Source organism: Typopeltis vanoorti, unplaced genomic scaffold, assembly GCF_054136105.1.
Source record: "Typopeltis vanoorti isolate ZY-2024b unplaced genomic scaffold, IOZ_Tvanoo_1.0 HiC_scaffold_797, whole genome shotgun sequence".
Lineage (NCBI taxonomy): Eukaryota > Metazoa > Arthropoda > Arachnida > Uropygi > Thelyphonidae > Typopeltis > Typopeltis vanoorti.
Window position 1 is genome coordinate 3,017 of NW_028328216.1, and position 16,671 is coordinate 19,687.

General features: G+C 36.5%; 1 protein-coding gene across 1 annotated transcript in view; it reads left to right on the forward strand.

The window, feature by feature from the left end:
- Positions 1-1,813: 1,813 nt before the first annotated feature.
- The window catches only part of LOC150092080 (U3 small nucleolar RNA-associated protein 6 homolog), a gene marked incomplete at both ends in the record, with an annotated part of 33,815 nt that continues 18,957 nt past the window's right edge, over positions 1,814-16,671 (forward strand). The window contains 3 exons of the mRNA XM_090415326.1: positions 1,814-1,999; positions 5,928-6,005; positions 16,221-16,327. Of these exons, the coding sequence (XP_090271452.1) occupies positions 1,814-1,999; positions 5,928-6,005; positions 16,221-16,327 (371 nt within the window). The remainder of the gene's footprint in view (positions 2,000-5,927; positions 6,006-16,220; positions 16,328-16,671) is intronic.

The window sequence follows — 16,671 nt, forward strand, 5'->3', positions numbered from 1 at the left end:
TAGAATATTTTTCTGGTGTTTTGGTTGGTTCATTATGCATTTACTGTTTGTTTTTATTGATATCTTCTGCTTTTGATAATTTTTGTCTTTTAAGGTTGATTTTTATATCAGATTTGTTATGGCAGTTATTTAATTTGGTTGTAGTATCTTGGGAGACTTATGGTGGATTTATTTAAGAGGAATAATGTCATCTATATCATCATATTTGTGTGGTACATATCCAGAAATAATGATGATGAACATCATCCTTAGCAAGTCAGTATCAATAATGTCTTTTGGTTAAAAAGAAATGATTTAAATCATCTCTGTGATGCAAAGAACATTCACAGACCTTTTCAGCTGAAGGTGGGGTTATATGGTCTCATATGAAGTGGGAGGGCTTTTCATCCTGGATACTCAAGATTTTCATCCTGCAAAACATAAACTGGTCAGAGACTGCATCATTTTGCAAACACTATAGACTGCCAATAGGATTATCCACCTTATCAATATAATTGTAAGCCAAATTTCTTGACATAACAGGCCATTCAGCCTAACATGTTGTGAAGGATAACATCTGCATAAATTAAATAAACTGATAAACTGAGTTTTTATATCTGATATGAATATTACTTTCCTTTATAATGTGATTAGTATAATCCAATTCTCTCTCTCTCTCTCTCTCTCTCTATATATATATATATATATATACACACACACACACACATTAATTTAAGTCATGTATTGCCATTCCTAATGGCATTTGGTTAATGCTTGGTACTCATAAGAGAGATATAATGACTACTCAGAAGTAATGTAATATCATAGACCAATTTTTTTAAAAAAAAATGTAGATAGGAAACTAGTAATGAAATCTTACTGGACTACATGGTAATTTTACTTCTTCGGGACTCATTGAGAGAGGAAAAATTAACATCTGCAAGGAGAAATTGACTTTCATTATCCTTTCACTTCCTTCAACTTCTCCTAAAAACTGACCTTCCTCTCCATCTGCTGCAGCTTTTCTCCTTTAATATTCCTGAAGATTACCTCCCACAGTTATTCAAGGCAAATTTCAGAACACTCCATTCCTTACAACCTGAATCCACACATACACACACACCACACACACACACACTATAAATTTCCTGTAGACTTATGAAAGCATTATTTATGTGCTATACAGATAAAAATGATAAAAAAAAAATTAGTTTCTACCAGCAGAAGCAGCTAAAGATTGAGACTTGAGTTATTCTAAAAAATTTGTCTGCTTGGTTGGCTAAGCAGTTAATGTACCTGATCTCCAGCCAACAGGCTGTGGGTAGGATCAAGTCTCACAATGGGTATGGTTGTTTGTGAATATCTCCCATCATCCCACTTATCAGATGCCTGAAGTGACTTTAAAGAGTGCCATGTTTGATCTCTAGAGCAGGATTTCCATACTTTGTAAAAAATTAATTAAAAAAAATACATAAAAACTATAAAATTGATAAAAATAGGGAAAAAATACCTTTAGCTCCCATGGCACAAAATGTGCTATAGGTTTGCAAATAACCTTTCATAGTTGCAAGAAATATAAGGTGAAAAGTGATTAACAGGTAAAGTGTGAATTTCTGGGTGTGATGTTATTATGTTGTTATAGTTCAGAATTTTTTTAGTAGTCTTGCAGTTTTCTAGTTTAAGCATACTTTATGGAATATGACATTTAGCATTTATTCATTGTAAGTGCAGAGCCTGTAAAAAGATAGAAAATAGTGCAGTATAATAGTTTTTATCTATATCCATGATAAAACTGGTACCATTATATAATGTACATTTTTTATGCATATTATAGGCACGATTGCTAAATTCTTCTGGTAAAGATTCAGATGCAAGAGAAGTAGCTCTTGAAGCTTCAAAAAAATGGCCAGATAATGTAGACCTTTGGCTCTTCTGCCTCACTTTATACACAGAAAAGGTGGATGAATACAGTTTTGTTTCAAATTTATTTAGTGAGGCTATTAAGAAAGTTTCAGAGAAGGTAAATGCTCAAATCATAATTTACTTCCATATTGAGATTTCTGTAGTTGTATTGATTTTTAAGGCATTTTTAAGATAAATACTCAGCAGAGACTAGAACATCAAAAATATATTTGGCATGGACAACCAAAAATGCCTTAGGGGTGAAGACCCATTTCATCAAATGGGGGGGGGGGGGGAAACAAAACTTCCTAGATTGTGGTTAAAATCAGAAAGACTGTTTCTAGAAGTGACACATATGCTACAAAACCTTGTGAACTGTAACAGAAATTATGGTGCACTACCCTATCTGTTACTGTTGCCTTCCATGCACATGACTGTCCTTTTTCTGGAAGCCATTGTAATTCTAGCCTCTGCTGCATGTGTATTTTACCTTTGATAATGACAGCTTGACCTGGCAAAACATCAGGTTATAAGTACTTAATTTAGTTATTAAATTTGGTTATTTCATTCCTCTATCTGTAATTTATTCCAGAAATTTTGACAAAATTATAATTTATGCTAGAATTTATTTTCATAAGACATTTTTGTTTTGTTGAGTATGATTTTTGCGTTTTAAGTAAAATTTCCATATGCACATGTTAATTTCACTTAGTTCTTATATTTATGGAAACAACAAACACTTATATAATATTATTAATAACTAGTATTTAATTTGCGTACATTCTTTTCTTGGTATTGATTATGCCCTGTTGCTGGAAGATCTGAGTTCAAACCCAATCTAGGATTCGAAGAACTGTTATGGAGACTTTTCAACTGAAAGTGAGTGGTGAGCCTCTAAAACTCATTTGGTTTCAATGATGCCTACTGGGTTTGAATCCCATATAAGATGTGAAGAACTATTATCAGTGCTTTAGTGCTGATGAGTTAGTCACTCGTGGAGGTGGCATTGTTTTCCTCCTGTTAACTCAGGAGGAAAACTAGTGATAAGAGCACATGCAATTGACAGATTAATACATTATGCAGATGGGATTAACTGCCCTATCAGAGCATTAAATGGTTTTTCAAAGAAGACAAGTTATTTGGCTTTGACAGACCTTTGACCTTAGCACTAAAAGGAAAATGGAATAGTTTGGTGATCTCATACATAGGTGGCGGAATTTTTTCTTCTCTGAAACTCAACTTTGTCATCCTGTGAAACAGACAAGCCACCGGAATACATGATTTGAAGACATAGCAGACTATATAGGTAGGAAAGATTATCATGACAGCAGTGAAGTTTATAGGAAGCTGGGTAACTTGGAAGTGACAGACAATTTAGCCTAACATGTTAAGGGTAATGCAAGCTGAGCTAAGATTTAATATTTTACTTTTATTAGAAAATTTACTTTTTTTTTTAAATATCTGTTCCTTACATGAGAAGTTGCAAACCCACACAATATCCTCAGGATAACAGTGGCATCTTTCTAAAAACAGTATTTTGAAAAAGGACACATTCAGCAGACTTAATACAATTATTATTGCTGAAGAAAATGAGAGAGAGAGTTTGAAAACAAAAAATTGGAGAATCCACCTTTAAAATCTGGAATGATTCAGCCAGGAAGATGTGATGGCCTTCTCTGCATGGATAATAAAATCAAAACTTTATGATAGACTCTCCAACCAAAAGGCTGCAGGTTCGACTTTTGCCAGCATATTGGCAGTTGTCTTTAGGTTGGAGATGAATCTCATTGCCCAGTGTGAAGCAACCACGTTGTTTATTAAGGCCTGGAGTACTTACATGGAGATAGCTGAGTCTTCTTGGAAACTTGGGTTTTTTCATCCTACAGATGAAAAATCTATAGGATGAGGTTTATTTCTGGTTTAAGCCAATAAAGAGTACAATTTGGTTGCCATCCCATTCTCATTCATTCAATATTCAGTGGATACCTACTAATGGAGTGCACCACATGAAGGTGAGAATTGGATATTAATTCAGAAGCACCAGTCAGTTCTAGACATTCCTTAGAGGCAATTTGGATCTCCTCCCTGTATATGCATTGAGAGTATGTATCAGGAAATTGATAATGATGATGGGGACAAAACAGGCAAGCTGGTCAGAAGAACACATGCAGCCAACAGACATAACTTATTTACTGAAATGTAACTGGCACTTTTTTCCCAAAATAAAGTTAAAAAATCGTGGTGTGAGATATATTCGGTATTTTCAGAAACAAAAGTTTTCAGCAAAAAAATGGGTATGACTTACCAAGAATCTACTTTTTGCTTTCGCTACTTCCGGCCTCAAGACTGGTTTCAATCTTGAGGCTGGAAGTTTTGAGTTTTAAAACCAGCACTGTAACTTGAGCATTTCTCCATATTTCAAGTAAAATTACCAGTAATTTATAAGACTTAAGATATGTAATGAACCATCCTTCTTGAATGACTAACGAGAACTGAAAGCAGAGCACAAAAAGAACAGCAGTGGTAGGCAGGTAGAGATTGAGCAGCTATGAAGACGTGCATATGATTGGTGCAGTATTAACAAAACATTGCATTACTCAACAACAAAGGCAAGCCAACAATTGCTGAATTGAAATGCTAATTCTCTTCAACCGAATTCCAAAATATCTGGAACTGGCATAACAACATTCACTATATATTTCTTAGTTTTAACACAATCACATCGGGGTGGTGTTTTGCCCATTTATCATTGTGACCGGACTTCTCATTACCGTTTGTGTACTGCTTCTGTGTCGCACAGGTAGGCTTAGCTGACACAAAGTTTCAACCCTTTGGCTGAATTTTATTGTTGCTTGTTTGTGGAGCACTCTTAATTTAAAATAGGCTAAATAGCCATAAAATTAATAATTAGTGGTACGAATTAATTTGTGAGAGTCCACTTGCCAGCCCGACGCGTTTCTGTGTCGAGCTGGCAGGTGGACTCACACACGCATTATAAGGCATGTTAGTTTCAAATTGGGTGAAATTTTATTTGAAGTTAGCCTTTGTGATCTGTCTTAATGACATCGAAAATTTCAAATGCAATCGAACAAACTCTTATGTCATCTTCTCCCTACTACTTATTAAGCCTACTGGCCTGTTACCTAACTGACTTGAGCTTTTTTAAGTTGTACCTGTCCTGAGGATAAGGTGACTAGCTCTATGCCTCCTGGTATATTCTACAACTGTAGTTACGTGGGCCCACAGGACCAGTTTGCCTGCTTGCGGGAGGAAAAATCCTAGATAAACTGGGGATAAAAACCCTGCTGTCCACGCCCAAGTCCAGCTAACTTGGCTATGTCTGAGAAAGATCCTTAAGCTCCTCACGTCGGCAACAGGAATCCAGGACACTCCTTTCCCAGGTATATGGTTGCAAAGTGCATAGCCACTAGGCTAACAATGCAGACCTGCTTATTTCATGTAATTTAAAATTTGGACAAATGTTTGGACAGTAGTTTTTGGTTAGGTGACGTTTGGCAGTACATCATGTGGTTTGCTTGAGTTTATATAGCATAGTTTCTATGTGTGTGTGTGTTGGGAGGGGTAGGGCATGTGATTCATTAGTTAGTGCCGTTTTTATCCCAGTTGTCTCTAATAGCACTATTTGTTGACAAATATATTACAGACTGCAGATGTCTCTGTACCTTATTCAGTGATACAATAAAACTACTTGTTTTTCTTGTGCCCGCAGTATTGTGGTTGTTGGGTAGGCATGCTGTTTACTGTGGCAAGTAAGTTACTATTGCCTCGCCATGAACATGTTTAAACTTTTTTCGAGTGTGAGGTATATGCGAAACTTTTTAATTTCATTTTTCATAAAGTAAAGTCAGGGGTGTGAGTTATGTGCGAGGGCGAGTTATATTTGAGTAAATATGATAATGCACATGGTAATAATTTTCCATAATTCCAAACATGCAAACAAATAAGCCAATCAAGTTTCATGCCATTCAATTATAGTTAAATAACTACTACTTTACCTGTTGTTTTATATTCATTTTATCTTACAGGAATCTCTTCCGTTGTGGCAGTTTTATATGGATTGGTTGGCATCACATCACCAGCCAAAGTTAAAGGAATGGTTTGAGGTAAATAGTTTAACATTCACTTGATAAAAATGAACTTTTTAAATTAGTACCACTAATTATTAATTTTATGGCTATTTAGCCTATTTTTGATTAGGAGTCCTCCTTTTTATAATGTCATTGGCTTTTTACTCAATTTTAGAGCATTACTGAATATTTTTTTTTTTCTTCATAAAGTTCATATACCTCTTTCCTCACCGATACTTCTTCCACATTGCTCTACCCATACTTTTTCCAACCCACCTTCCTTTCAATCATACTTCCTTCCTTTAACAGAAGAAGAATGTATATCACCACACGCTGGGATGCTGCTGAATAAGAAGACATCCAGCAACATCCTGCAAAGGTATGTCTGAATTTTCCCTCTTATATTCTTCATATAGCTATGTAAAACTTCAGTAATGCTCTAAAATTGAGTAAAAAGCCAATGACATTATAAAAAGGGACACTCCTAAATAAAAATAGGCTAAATAGCCATATGAATTTATTCAATTGACTTCCCACCATACCAGCTTTGCTGATTCTGTTGTCTATTTCTATATTTAATTTGCTATCTTCACTAAAAAGCGTGCCTAAGTAGCTGAAATGTTTACTTCTTCCACAGGTTCTCCATTCAAACAGTTGACATTTTCAATGATTCTGCCTATTTTCATTGTCTTTGTCTTTTTATTGCTGAGCTTCATACCATATCTATTACAACAGTTATTCAATTTAGTCAGACAATCTTGCAGACTTGTAGCGGATTTATTTAGAAGTATAACATCTCCAATTTTGATATCATGTTTAATACCACTTTCCTTCATAATGTGATCCATGTAGATAATGAATAACAGAGCGGATAACGTACATCCTTGTCTCACACCAGATTTAACATTAAACCATCTTCCTGTACTTCCTTCAATTCTAACTGCTGACTTACAACTCAAATAAAGATTAAGTACTGCTTGATATAATGCCCCATTCACACCATATGATTGTAGCGTATTGAATAGCTTCTCTCTTGGACCTTGTCATATGCCTTTTCCAAATCGACAAAACTTAAATACAGATCTTTGTTATATTCCCATGCTTTCTCGACTATTTGTTGTAAAGTGAAAATCTGATCCTAACAGCCTCTATTTGACCTGAATCCAGCTTGTTCTACACCCAACTTTTCTTCCCCAATTCTTCTCAACTGTTTCTCAAGTATACTTGCATAGATCTTGCAGGAACAATCAGTAGGGAAATACCTCTGTAATTCTCACATTCAGTTTTATTTCCTCTTTTTATATATGGGTACTATGAGAGCTCTACTCCAATCATTGGGAATTCATCCCTCTGTCCACGCTTTCTGAACTATGTAGCCACTGTAAGACTTTTATATCACCATACTTCAGCATTTCTTGTCGAATATCATCTACTCCTGCTGCCTTTCCACATTTCAAGCCTTTGATGGCTTTTTCTACTTCAAGTATGGATATGTATTCCTGACTGCATGCCTGGTCAGTGTTTTTTACCACTGTGCTATCATCACTGCTTGTTTCATTTAGCAGTTTTTCAAAGTGATTACTCCATACTTCAAGGATATCTTTTTTCTCCCGTTTTCATGTAACCTTTATCATCTCTAACTCCTTTTACAGCACTCTTTCCTCCATTCCTAAGCTTCCTCAACAACCTCCAGAATATTTTGCCACCTTCTTGGTATTTATTTTCTATATTCTTGCCAAAGTCCTCACGTGACTTTTGTTTAGCTAATTTTACACAGTGTTTAGCATTCTTGCATTTGTCTCTGTATTCTCTAAGAGCACAAGCCAACTTATTTGCCAGGAACTTTTGATATGCTTTCTTCTTTTCCTTCACTGTCTCTTTAACTTCATGTGTCCAAAATGGAGTTCTAATTTTTCTATCCTTGCAGACAACTTCACCACATGCCTTTCTAGCTGAATCAATCGGGGCTTTCTTGAAGGCTTGCCACTGAATCTCACATTCAGTGGCAAGCCTTGATTCCTGTTCTTAAACTCTTTCATTTATTCTTCAATAATCTTTGTGTATTTTAGTCTACAGTTCATATCTGAGAGCTGCTCAACTTTTATTCGCTTTAAAACTTTCTTACATGTTATTCTTTTCAATATGAAATTCAATTTTATCCTGCTCAAGACTAAATAGTGGTCATTTCCAATTTCAAATCCTCTGTACACTCTGGTGTCAAGCACCAGGAGCAAACATCACTATCAACAATAACATTGTCAATGAGACTTTTCTTATTCCTAGCCTCTTTTCTCCATGTGTATTTGTGCACATTTTTATGTTGGACCATGCTGTTAGTAATAACCAGTCCATGTCCTGAGCAGAAATTCAGCAGATATTTGCCATTATTATTTGCTTTGCTCTATTCTCCAAATTTTTCCAAAATATTTATGTATGTCTGACAATCACTTCCTACTCTGCTATTTAGATCCCCAACCAGGACCAACTTTTAATTTTTCATTGTGTCAGTTGCTTTTTCTAAAGCATCAAAAAATTCCTCCACTTCCACCTTAGTGGAACCTTCTGTGGGACCATAGGCACAAATAAGTCTCATTGTCCAGTTCCCCATTCTGATATTTGCCCACATCACTCTACTTGAGACTGCCTGCCATTCAAGAAGATTAGCCTCATATTTAATGTTGAGTACTGTAGCTACTCCTTCTTTTCCTTGATTGTCATTGCCTGAATATATGATTTTGTATTTATTGCTGAGAAAGATCTGACCAGTTTTGGTCTTTTTTGTTTCAGTCACCCCTATTATGTCGATCTGGTACTTATGTAATTCCTCAGATAGCTCCATTTCTTTGTCATTCAGGCTTCTTATGTTGATAGTATCAATCTTTAACTCTGGTGATGTTGAGTTGGGGTGTGTTTTAGGGTTTGTTCCAGTAGCTGACTTTTTGCTGTTCGCCCTGGTTCCCTGGCGAAAACAATGCGGGTCTTGTTTAACTGGGCGATGCCCCAGCTGGCATGAAATTTTTGTAATGTTGTACTATCATTTTCTATATTGGTTTAAGCCAATAAGAATACAGTTTGGTCGGCTAAATCCCAAATTGCCAGCCCATCCTTGTTCGTTCAGTATCTAGGTAGATACCCAACACGGTGCACCATGAGAAGGTGAGGATTGGACATTAGGTCAGAACCCCTGGTCGGTTCTCTGCATTCTTTTAAAGTCTATGTGGAGGTCTGCTCTCAGTTATACAGCTTTGACCCAAAGTTCACCACTCAACAATGAACCAAAATCATGTAATTTTGTTTTTAGTAAAACTCAGACTCGTGGAGAGTGGTAAAGCTGGTGAAAGTGCTGATCATTACGCAGAATGAATGCTCAATGAGATTAGCTGCTAAACCTTTATTGACATGAAACACACAGCAGCTCATTACAAATGGATAATAACAAATAAAAAGACATACATTCACAACTAAACGTCGCCATACATACAGAGCATACACACACCGCACTGTTCTTTTCAAAACCAAAACTAAAATGTTTTTCTTCTCACCGACGTTTCCTCCGCGAAAACAAATGACGTCAGTCGCGTCTCCTCGCCGCCAGTACACAGTTTTAAGAGAACTTGCAAGCCTTCGTTATACATCCTTACAACTCCCTTTGGGGGAAGGACATCCATCACAGGAGTGTCGATGTTGCATCTAAAAGAAAACTCAGGGCGAGTAATTGACTCTAAAATACAAGGAATGAGGTGAGAGCTTCACGGTGCGATGCAGCTCCCACAAAAAAAAAAAAAAACTATATAATCATCATTAACTAAACATTAAGAAAATACATAATCATAATTAAGAAAACAAATCAATAACATTAATTAATTATATCAGTTTTTAATCTGGAAAGGGCATCGGCGTTACCATGACGACTACCTCTTCTATATGTAATGGTCATGTTATAACGTTGTAGGGCTAAAGCCCATCTGGACAACTTGGCACCATGAGCGGCACTTTTAGTTAGTTAAGTCACAGGGTTATGATCTGAAATTATCTGTATTTCAGCACCAAATACCCATGTGTCAAACTTTTTCAACGCTTCCAAGACGCAAAAAGCTTCCCTCTCAATGGTTGACCATTTCATTTGACAGGAATTTAGTTTTTTACTGAAGAAAGCAATGGGCAGTTCTTTTCCTTGTTCGTTGTTTTGAGCTAAGCATGCGCCAATTGCTGTTGCGGATGCATCCGTATACAACTGGAACGGTTTGTCGAGATCTGGAGTATGCAAAGAAGGCATTTTTATAAGCTCTTCCTTGAGTTTCGTGAATGCTTCATCAGCATCAGTAGTCCAAGGAACATTGTTTGGGACACTTTTCTTGGTCAGATTTGTCACCGGTAATACAATTTGGGAGAATCGTGGTATGTAGTCATGGTGTCGCTAAACTTTTTATAACCTCGACCTTCTCTGGGTCCGGGGAATGTTGACCGGATCCAATCAAATGACCTAGGAATTTCACTTGATTTTTCCCGAATTCGCATTTATCTAGGTTTACTGTTAAACCCACCTCTCTTAATGTTTTGAAGACTTCATTTATATGGGTGAGATGTTCGGACCATGTGTTTGAAAATATAGCTAAATCGTCGATATAAGATCGGCAGTATGCCTTATGAGGAGCTAGTGCTTTATCTAATGATTTCTGGAATGTGCTTCCAGCGTTCTTCATTCCAAACAGTAAAACGTTCCATTGATAGTGACCAGAATGCGTCACGAATGCTGTGAAGGGCTTTGCTTCCTTTTCGATAGGGATTTGCCAATATCTCTTGGTGAGGTCAACTACAGTGATAAATTTGGCTTGTCCTACCTCAAATAATAAATCTCTAGCTATTTTCATTGGATAAGCATCTGGAATAGTAAAACTATTTAGCAATCTAAAGTCAATGCACAGTCTGACACTTCCATTTTTCTTAGCCACACAAACCACGGGATGAGCCCATTCGCTGACACTTGGCTCAATGAGACCCATATCTAACAGTTCTTTGATTTGTCAATCTACTTCCTTTTGTAGAGTGATTGGCACCCTATAGGGTTTGAGTCTCTTAGGGGAACAGTTCTCTTGTAACTTTGATGGAGTGTCCGTCAACTTTGGCGTGACCAGGTTTGGAACTAACATCTGCATATTTCCGGAGGATGTCAAAAAGTTCTTGTTTTTGTTCTCCCGTCAAGAGAGCTTTCATATCCTCAAGGTGTTTCCTAATATCTTCAACTGATTTATTCATCTTGTCAGCGGGTGCATAGTGGAGTGTTCCGAAATCTTCATCTAGTTTGAAAACTAGACCGACATGATTGATTCTTTGAATATATGGTCGAAGCTTATTTATGTGGAGCTCTCTGATACTTCCATCCTTCATCTCAACCTTTGCAGAATGTGGTCTAGTAAGTTGGACGATTGTAGCAGGTCCTGTCCAAGTATTTAGAAGCTTATGAGAGGATGAAGGTAATAACACTAAAACCTTTTCACCAACAATGAAGTATTTTTCTTTGGAACGAAGATTATATCTAGAGGAGTATTGTTCTTGAGATCCTTTGGCATTCTCGGATGCAATTTCATGAGCTTTTCTTAGATTTTCAAGAAGCTCTTGTAAATAATTTTCAACCGAGCGAGAGGCAGCGGTTGGGATGACTCGTCCACCAATCCAAATTTCCTTTAACAAAGATAAGGGGCCTGGGGGTAATCTTCCATATACCAACTGGAAAGGTGATACCAGTAGTGCTATGTGGTACTTCTCGGTATGCGAATAGAAGATAGGGAAGATGTAAATCCCAGTTTCTTCCATGTTCCTGTATATTCTTATTCATCATCTCTTTTAAAGTTCTGTTCCAACGTTCAACAGCGCCCATACTCTCAGGGTGTCCTGGAGTGGAAAAACGTGGAGCTATGCCTAGCAGATCTTCAAAAGCTTGAGTGAGATGTAAAATTCGTGCCTTGGTCGGTACAGACCATTTTAGGAAATCCAGTCTGAGTAAAAATCCTCATCAGAATGCTACGTGTAGTTTTAGCACTTATTTCCTTGACAGGTATGGCTTCGGCCCATCTAGTGCATAAATCAACAGCACATATTATAAATCGATGTCCTCTTCCAGATGGAGGTTCTAACGGTCTGATACAATCCACGCTCCATACCTGAAATGGAGTTTCTGGTCTGACGATAGGTTGTATGGGGATTCTATCTCTATAAGTAGCAGTCCTTCTCATTTGACATTCTTTGCAGCTTTCGCAGTATTTTTTCACATCTTGTTTAATGGTAGGCCAAAAGAATGAGTACTTGATTCGCTGACGGGTTTTCTTTTCGCCAAGATGGCCAGCAAGCGGGATTTCAAGTGCCATCTTTAAGACATTTTCTCATTTCACATGCGGTAGCACTACTTTTCTAATATTCTCGCCACAAATATGTTTGTTATGAAGCAGAACCCCATTGTCAAACGCATAGGAATTTTCCTGCCTTGCTGCCCATTCAAAACACCTTCGAAGCGTCTCATCATCTTTTTGAAGTTTGCCGAATTCGAACTTTGCTTTTTCTGGTATACACTCAGTTTCTGCACCTGGTTGAGACTCTATCGTACTTACGGCCAATACTGTATTAGTTATTTTCGAAGGCATGTCTTCGTCTTCATCATCTTCTGAGCGTTTATCACTTAAATCTTTTGATTTCAAAACCGGTGATGACTACTCTCATGTAGCTCGACGCTTTCGACCAGCATTTCATAGGCAGTGGAGCTCTGTAGCAGATCGGTAACCAGTCTTCTTGAGATGGCACAGGTGACTGGAACATTACCATGTAAATTATCATCAATTTTCATTTCAAAAATCCTTAGGGGATGTTGTTTCATTTTCTCCGAAAGCAGAAGATATTTCTATCTTACTTTCTCCATCATGAGGCGTATCTGCCACTAAATCTTCACGCACTACCGATATTTGCGCTCCCGTATCTATTATTCCATTTAAAACCCTACTTCCACATTTGATTTTGATGACCTTCAAATCATGTTCGTTTCGATCAATGTCCACTGATTTGTATATTGGAACGGAAATTTTGGCAGTCAACACACCTGGTTTATCATCATCCCCAGTAGTAGACGTCTGAACTAGGTTACTGTGTGCTGTAGCAGGAGTACCATTTGATTGACTATTTTTCATATAAAACTTGGCGATATGACCTTCCTTTCTACAAGTAAAACAAGTTGGTTTGTAGTGAGGCTTGTATGAATCATAATTTCGCCGCGGCTGGTACCATCTCGGTGGACTTTGAGAGGGCGATAATGACTTATTCTTGAATGTTCGTTCAGGAGGTGGAGTATAAGGTCTAAACTTTTTAGTAACTTTGCCCTTCAGAATAGCTCTGCTGGGCTTCTTCGATGTACTATGAACACTGTCGTATTCATCCAGTCTGTCAGCTAACTTGGTTGGAGAAACGAATTTTGCCCAGTCGTCTAAGAGATGTTCTCTCACTCCGTGTAGTACTTTCTTCTTCAGTTGATTTGTAATAATTAGATCTTTTAACCCTTCAAAATCCTTGATATCAAGGCCACCAATCTGCTCTTCGAAATAATTAGTTATTTCATAACAGAAATCCCTCCAAGATTTTTCAGCAACCTTTTGGTGCATCACAAGCTTTTTTCTGAAACTTTCAGGATTCAGTTTAAATCTCTTTAGTAGAATTGTTTTAATATATTCATAATCTTCGCAGTTTTCTTCTGACTCTCTACCAATTATTTGGACAATCTCAAATGGTAACAAGGTCAAGAGACATGATATCCAGTCTTTAACATCTATTTTGGTTCTCTTCGCTTGTCTTTCAAACAGGGATAGGTATATCACAATGTCATCCTCTTGTAATCTAAACCTAGGCATTAGCTTAATTAGTTCAAGACAATATGGTTTATTGTCACTGGATACTGTAGTTGAGGTTGGTCGAACATGCACTTGAATTTCCAGTTTCTTCAACTCAAACTCCATTTGTTCTCTTTTCTGTTGGGCTTCCAATTCTTCTTTCTTCATCAATTCTTCTTTCCGCCGTTGAGCTTCTAATCTTCTTTCTTCATCAATTCTTCCTTGAGTCTGGTACTAATAATCGTCTCCAAAATCCCTTTAACAAATTTTTCTTCATAAAATTTACTTCCTTAATAATCATTTTAAGATCTATCACTTTCATTTCAACAGTTGGCTTCTCTCCCAATTCTTCAGCCAATTTACGTAAATCTTCCTTTCTACCTTTGGTTAAATAGGCCATGGTGCTTAACAACAACTCTCTTTACTGATGAATATGGCCTCCTTTGATATGCAGTTCAGAAATTTACAGCTACGTATTCTTGTTTATTCTCTTTATTCCTCTGCGATGTGAAAAGCTTTTAAACCTCACTATCATCTTAGATATCCATTTGCCTTAAACGAAATTTGAATTGAATCAAATGACATGATATGACATCAATTCTACTGGAGTACGAAGGGGAAAGTCGGTATAGTTGGTCCATCTAGTGGCGCCTTTAGAGATGTCCAGCTGAGATGGATCGTATAAACACCGTATATCATATAAACACAAAATACTTCACACTAAAGGACTATCGTGAGACCGCAATCAACACTCAAAACACACTCGAATGACAATGAACAGCACGACTTTGAAATATAGACTTTACGGCGAATTCTCATGAGAAACAAAGTCTTTACATTTTCCCACGGTAGCTCTAAGACCAGATATTACCACTGAATAACATCTAACTTACGGTACGAATGCACATCCTATAAAATCTTAACCAAACTGAACTGAAAACTATCAATAATCATTGATCTAGTAATCAGATAAAACTTCAACTACACAATTTACTACAGCTTCAAATACACGAATATATATATATATACAAAAACAAAACCAAAACAAAAAAAACAGTTTCGATTTTACACCTCTACTATATAATAACTTAAATCTCGAAACAGAACTATCAAAACAGTATGCAAAAATGAACTATGATAACACTGTCGTGTTCTTTCTCTGGCGAGATATCAAAAGTACTGACTGTTCCAAGATGGAACAAACATGCAAAACAGGACAAATTGGTAAATGCAGAACAGAACAAAATAAATTTAAAATGGAAAAAAAAAAACAACTATTCTGAATTATCTGGGACGAAAATATAGCTTGAACACTGGTGTTTTTCTTTTATCCAAACTACTGTACTACTGTTCCAGGATGGAACAAAATTTGAATACTGATGTATTCTTTCTCTGGCGAGAAATCAATACTACTGTTCCAGGATAGAACAAACTCCGAACACCATTTTTTTTTTTGTATTAAAACAGATTTTCGTCCAAACAATCAAAATAGAACTTTAAAATATGGGAGCATGCATTTACATAACGAATTGCTCTCACCTTGTAGATCCTTCCGACTGCGCCAGTAAAACTCGGACTCGTGGAGAGTGGTAAAGCTATTGAAAGTGCTGATCATTACGCAGAATGAATGCTCACTGAGATTAGCTACTAAACCTTTATTGACATGAAACACATAGCAGCTCATTACAAACGGATAATAACAAATAAAAAGACATAAATTCACAACTAAACGTCGCCATACATACAGAGCGTACACACACCGCACTGTTCTTTTCAAAACTAAAACTAAAACTAAAATGTTTTTCTTCTCACCGAAGTTCCCTCTGCGAAAATAAATGACGTCAGTCGCGTCTCCTCGCCGCCAGTACACAGTTTTAAGAGAACTCGCAAGCCTTCGTTATACGTCCTTATCTTTTTAAAATCAGCATTTGTTTTTTCGATTATGTAATTTCATAAAGATCTGCAATGAATTGGCTATCATATTCTCCAGATCTAATGGCCCCTGCGTCCTTTGGAATTTCTTGTAGAATAAGGTGTATGTGAACAAGCCACAAACATTCAACTGAATGAGAACATTCTTGCAGAAATTAGGACTCTGCAGCTAGAAACATTAACAGCTATCATGGAAAGTACTATAGAAATGGTCTGTCTTTGTGAAGCTTGAAAGTGGAAGCATTTATGTGGTGTAGTTTTTCATAGCTAATAAAAAAAAATCTTTATGCAATGTGAGCTGTCTAACTTTTTTTTAACTTTAAAAATTAAGAAATCCTATGATTAGATAGAATGCTCTGAACACATAACTTGCTAATTTAGAAAGTAAATTATTATTTTATTTAAATTTTTTTATGTCATAAGATCATTCTTTTTTTTTTTTTCATTGCAGTGCTGTATTAAAAAATGCTCAGAAATTAGCACTCCCATCAAGGAAAAATATCTTGAAATAACAGCAGAGAAATATGATATTACAGAAACCCAATGTCTTCACAAAAGGTAAATCGTGTTTTTCTTTCCTTTATTTTATTTTGAGTACGTCTACCTACATAGTTCAGTCAGAAGCAACATGCCCTTTGATTGAAAATACCTGAATTTCACCCAGTCCCACTTGACAAAAGGAACCTTCATATGAGCTTGTTAATTGAAGATAAGTTAGTCTCATAAAGAAGTGTCATGGTTTTTCCTCCTGGAAACTAGGTTTTCGTTTTATATACATGCACACTGTCGAAAAAAATGTACACAGTTGACATAATATTATGCGGACATGATTAACTACCCTTGTGGCATTAATTTATGATTCCCAGACATTAATTATGAGTCCTTGACTCCGGAGTTCTCAG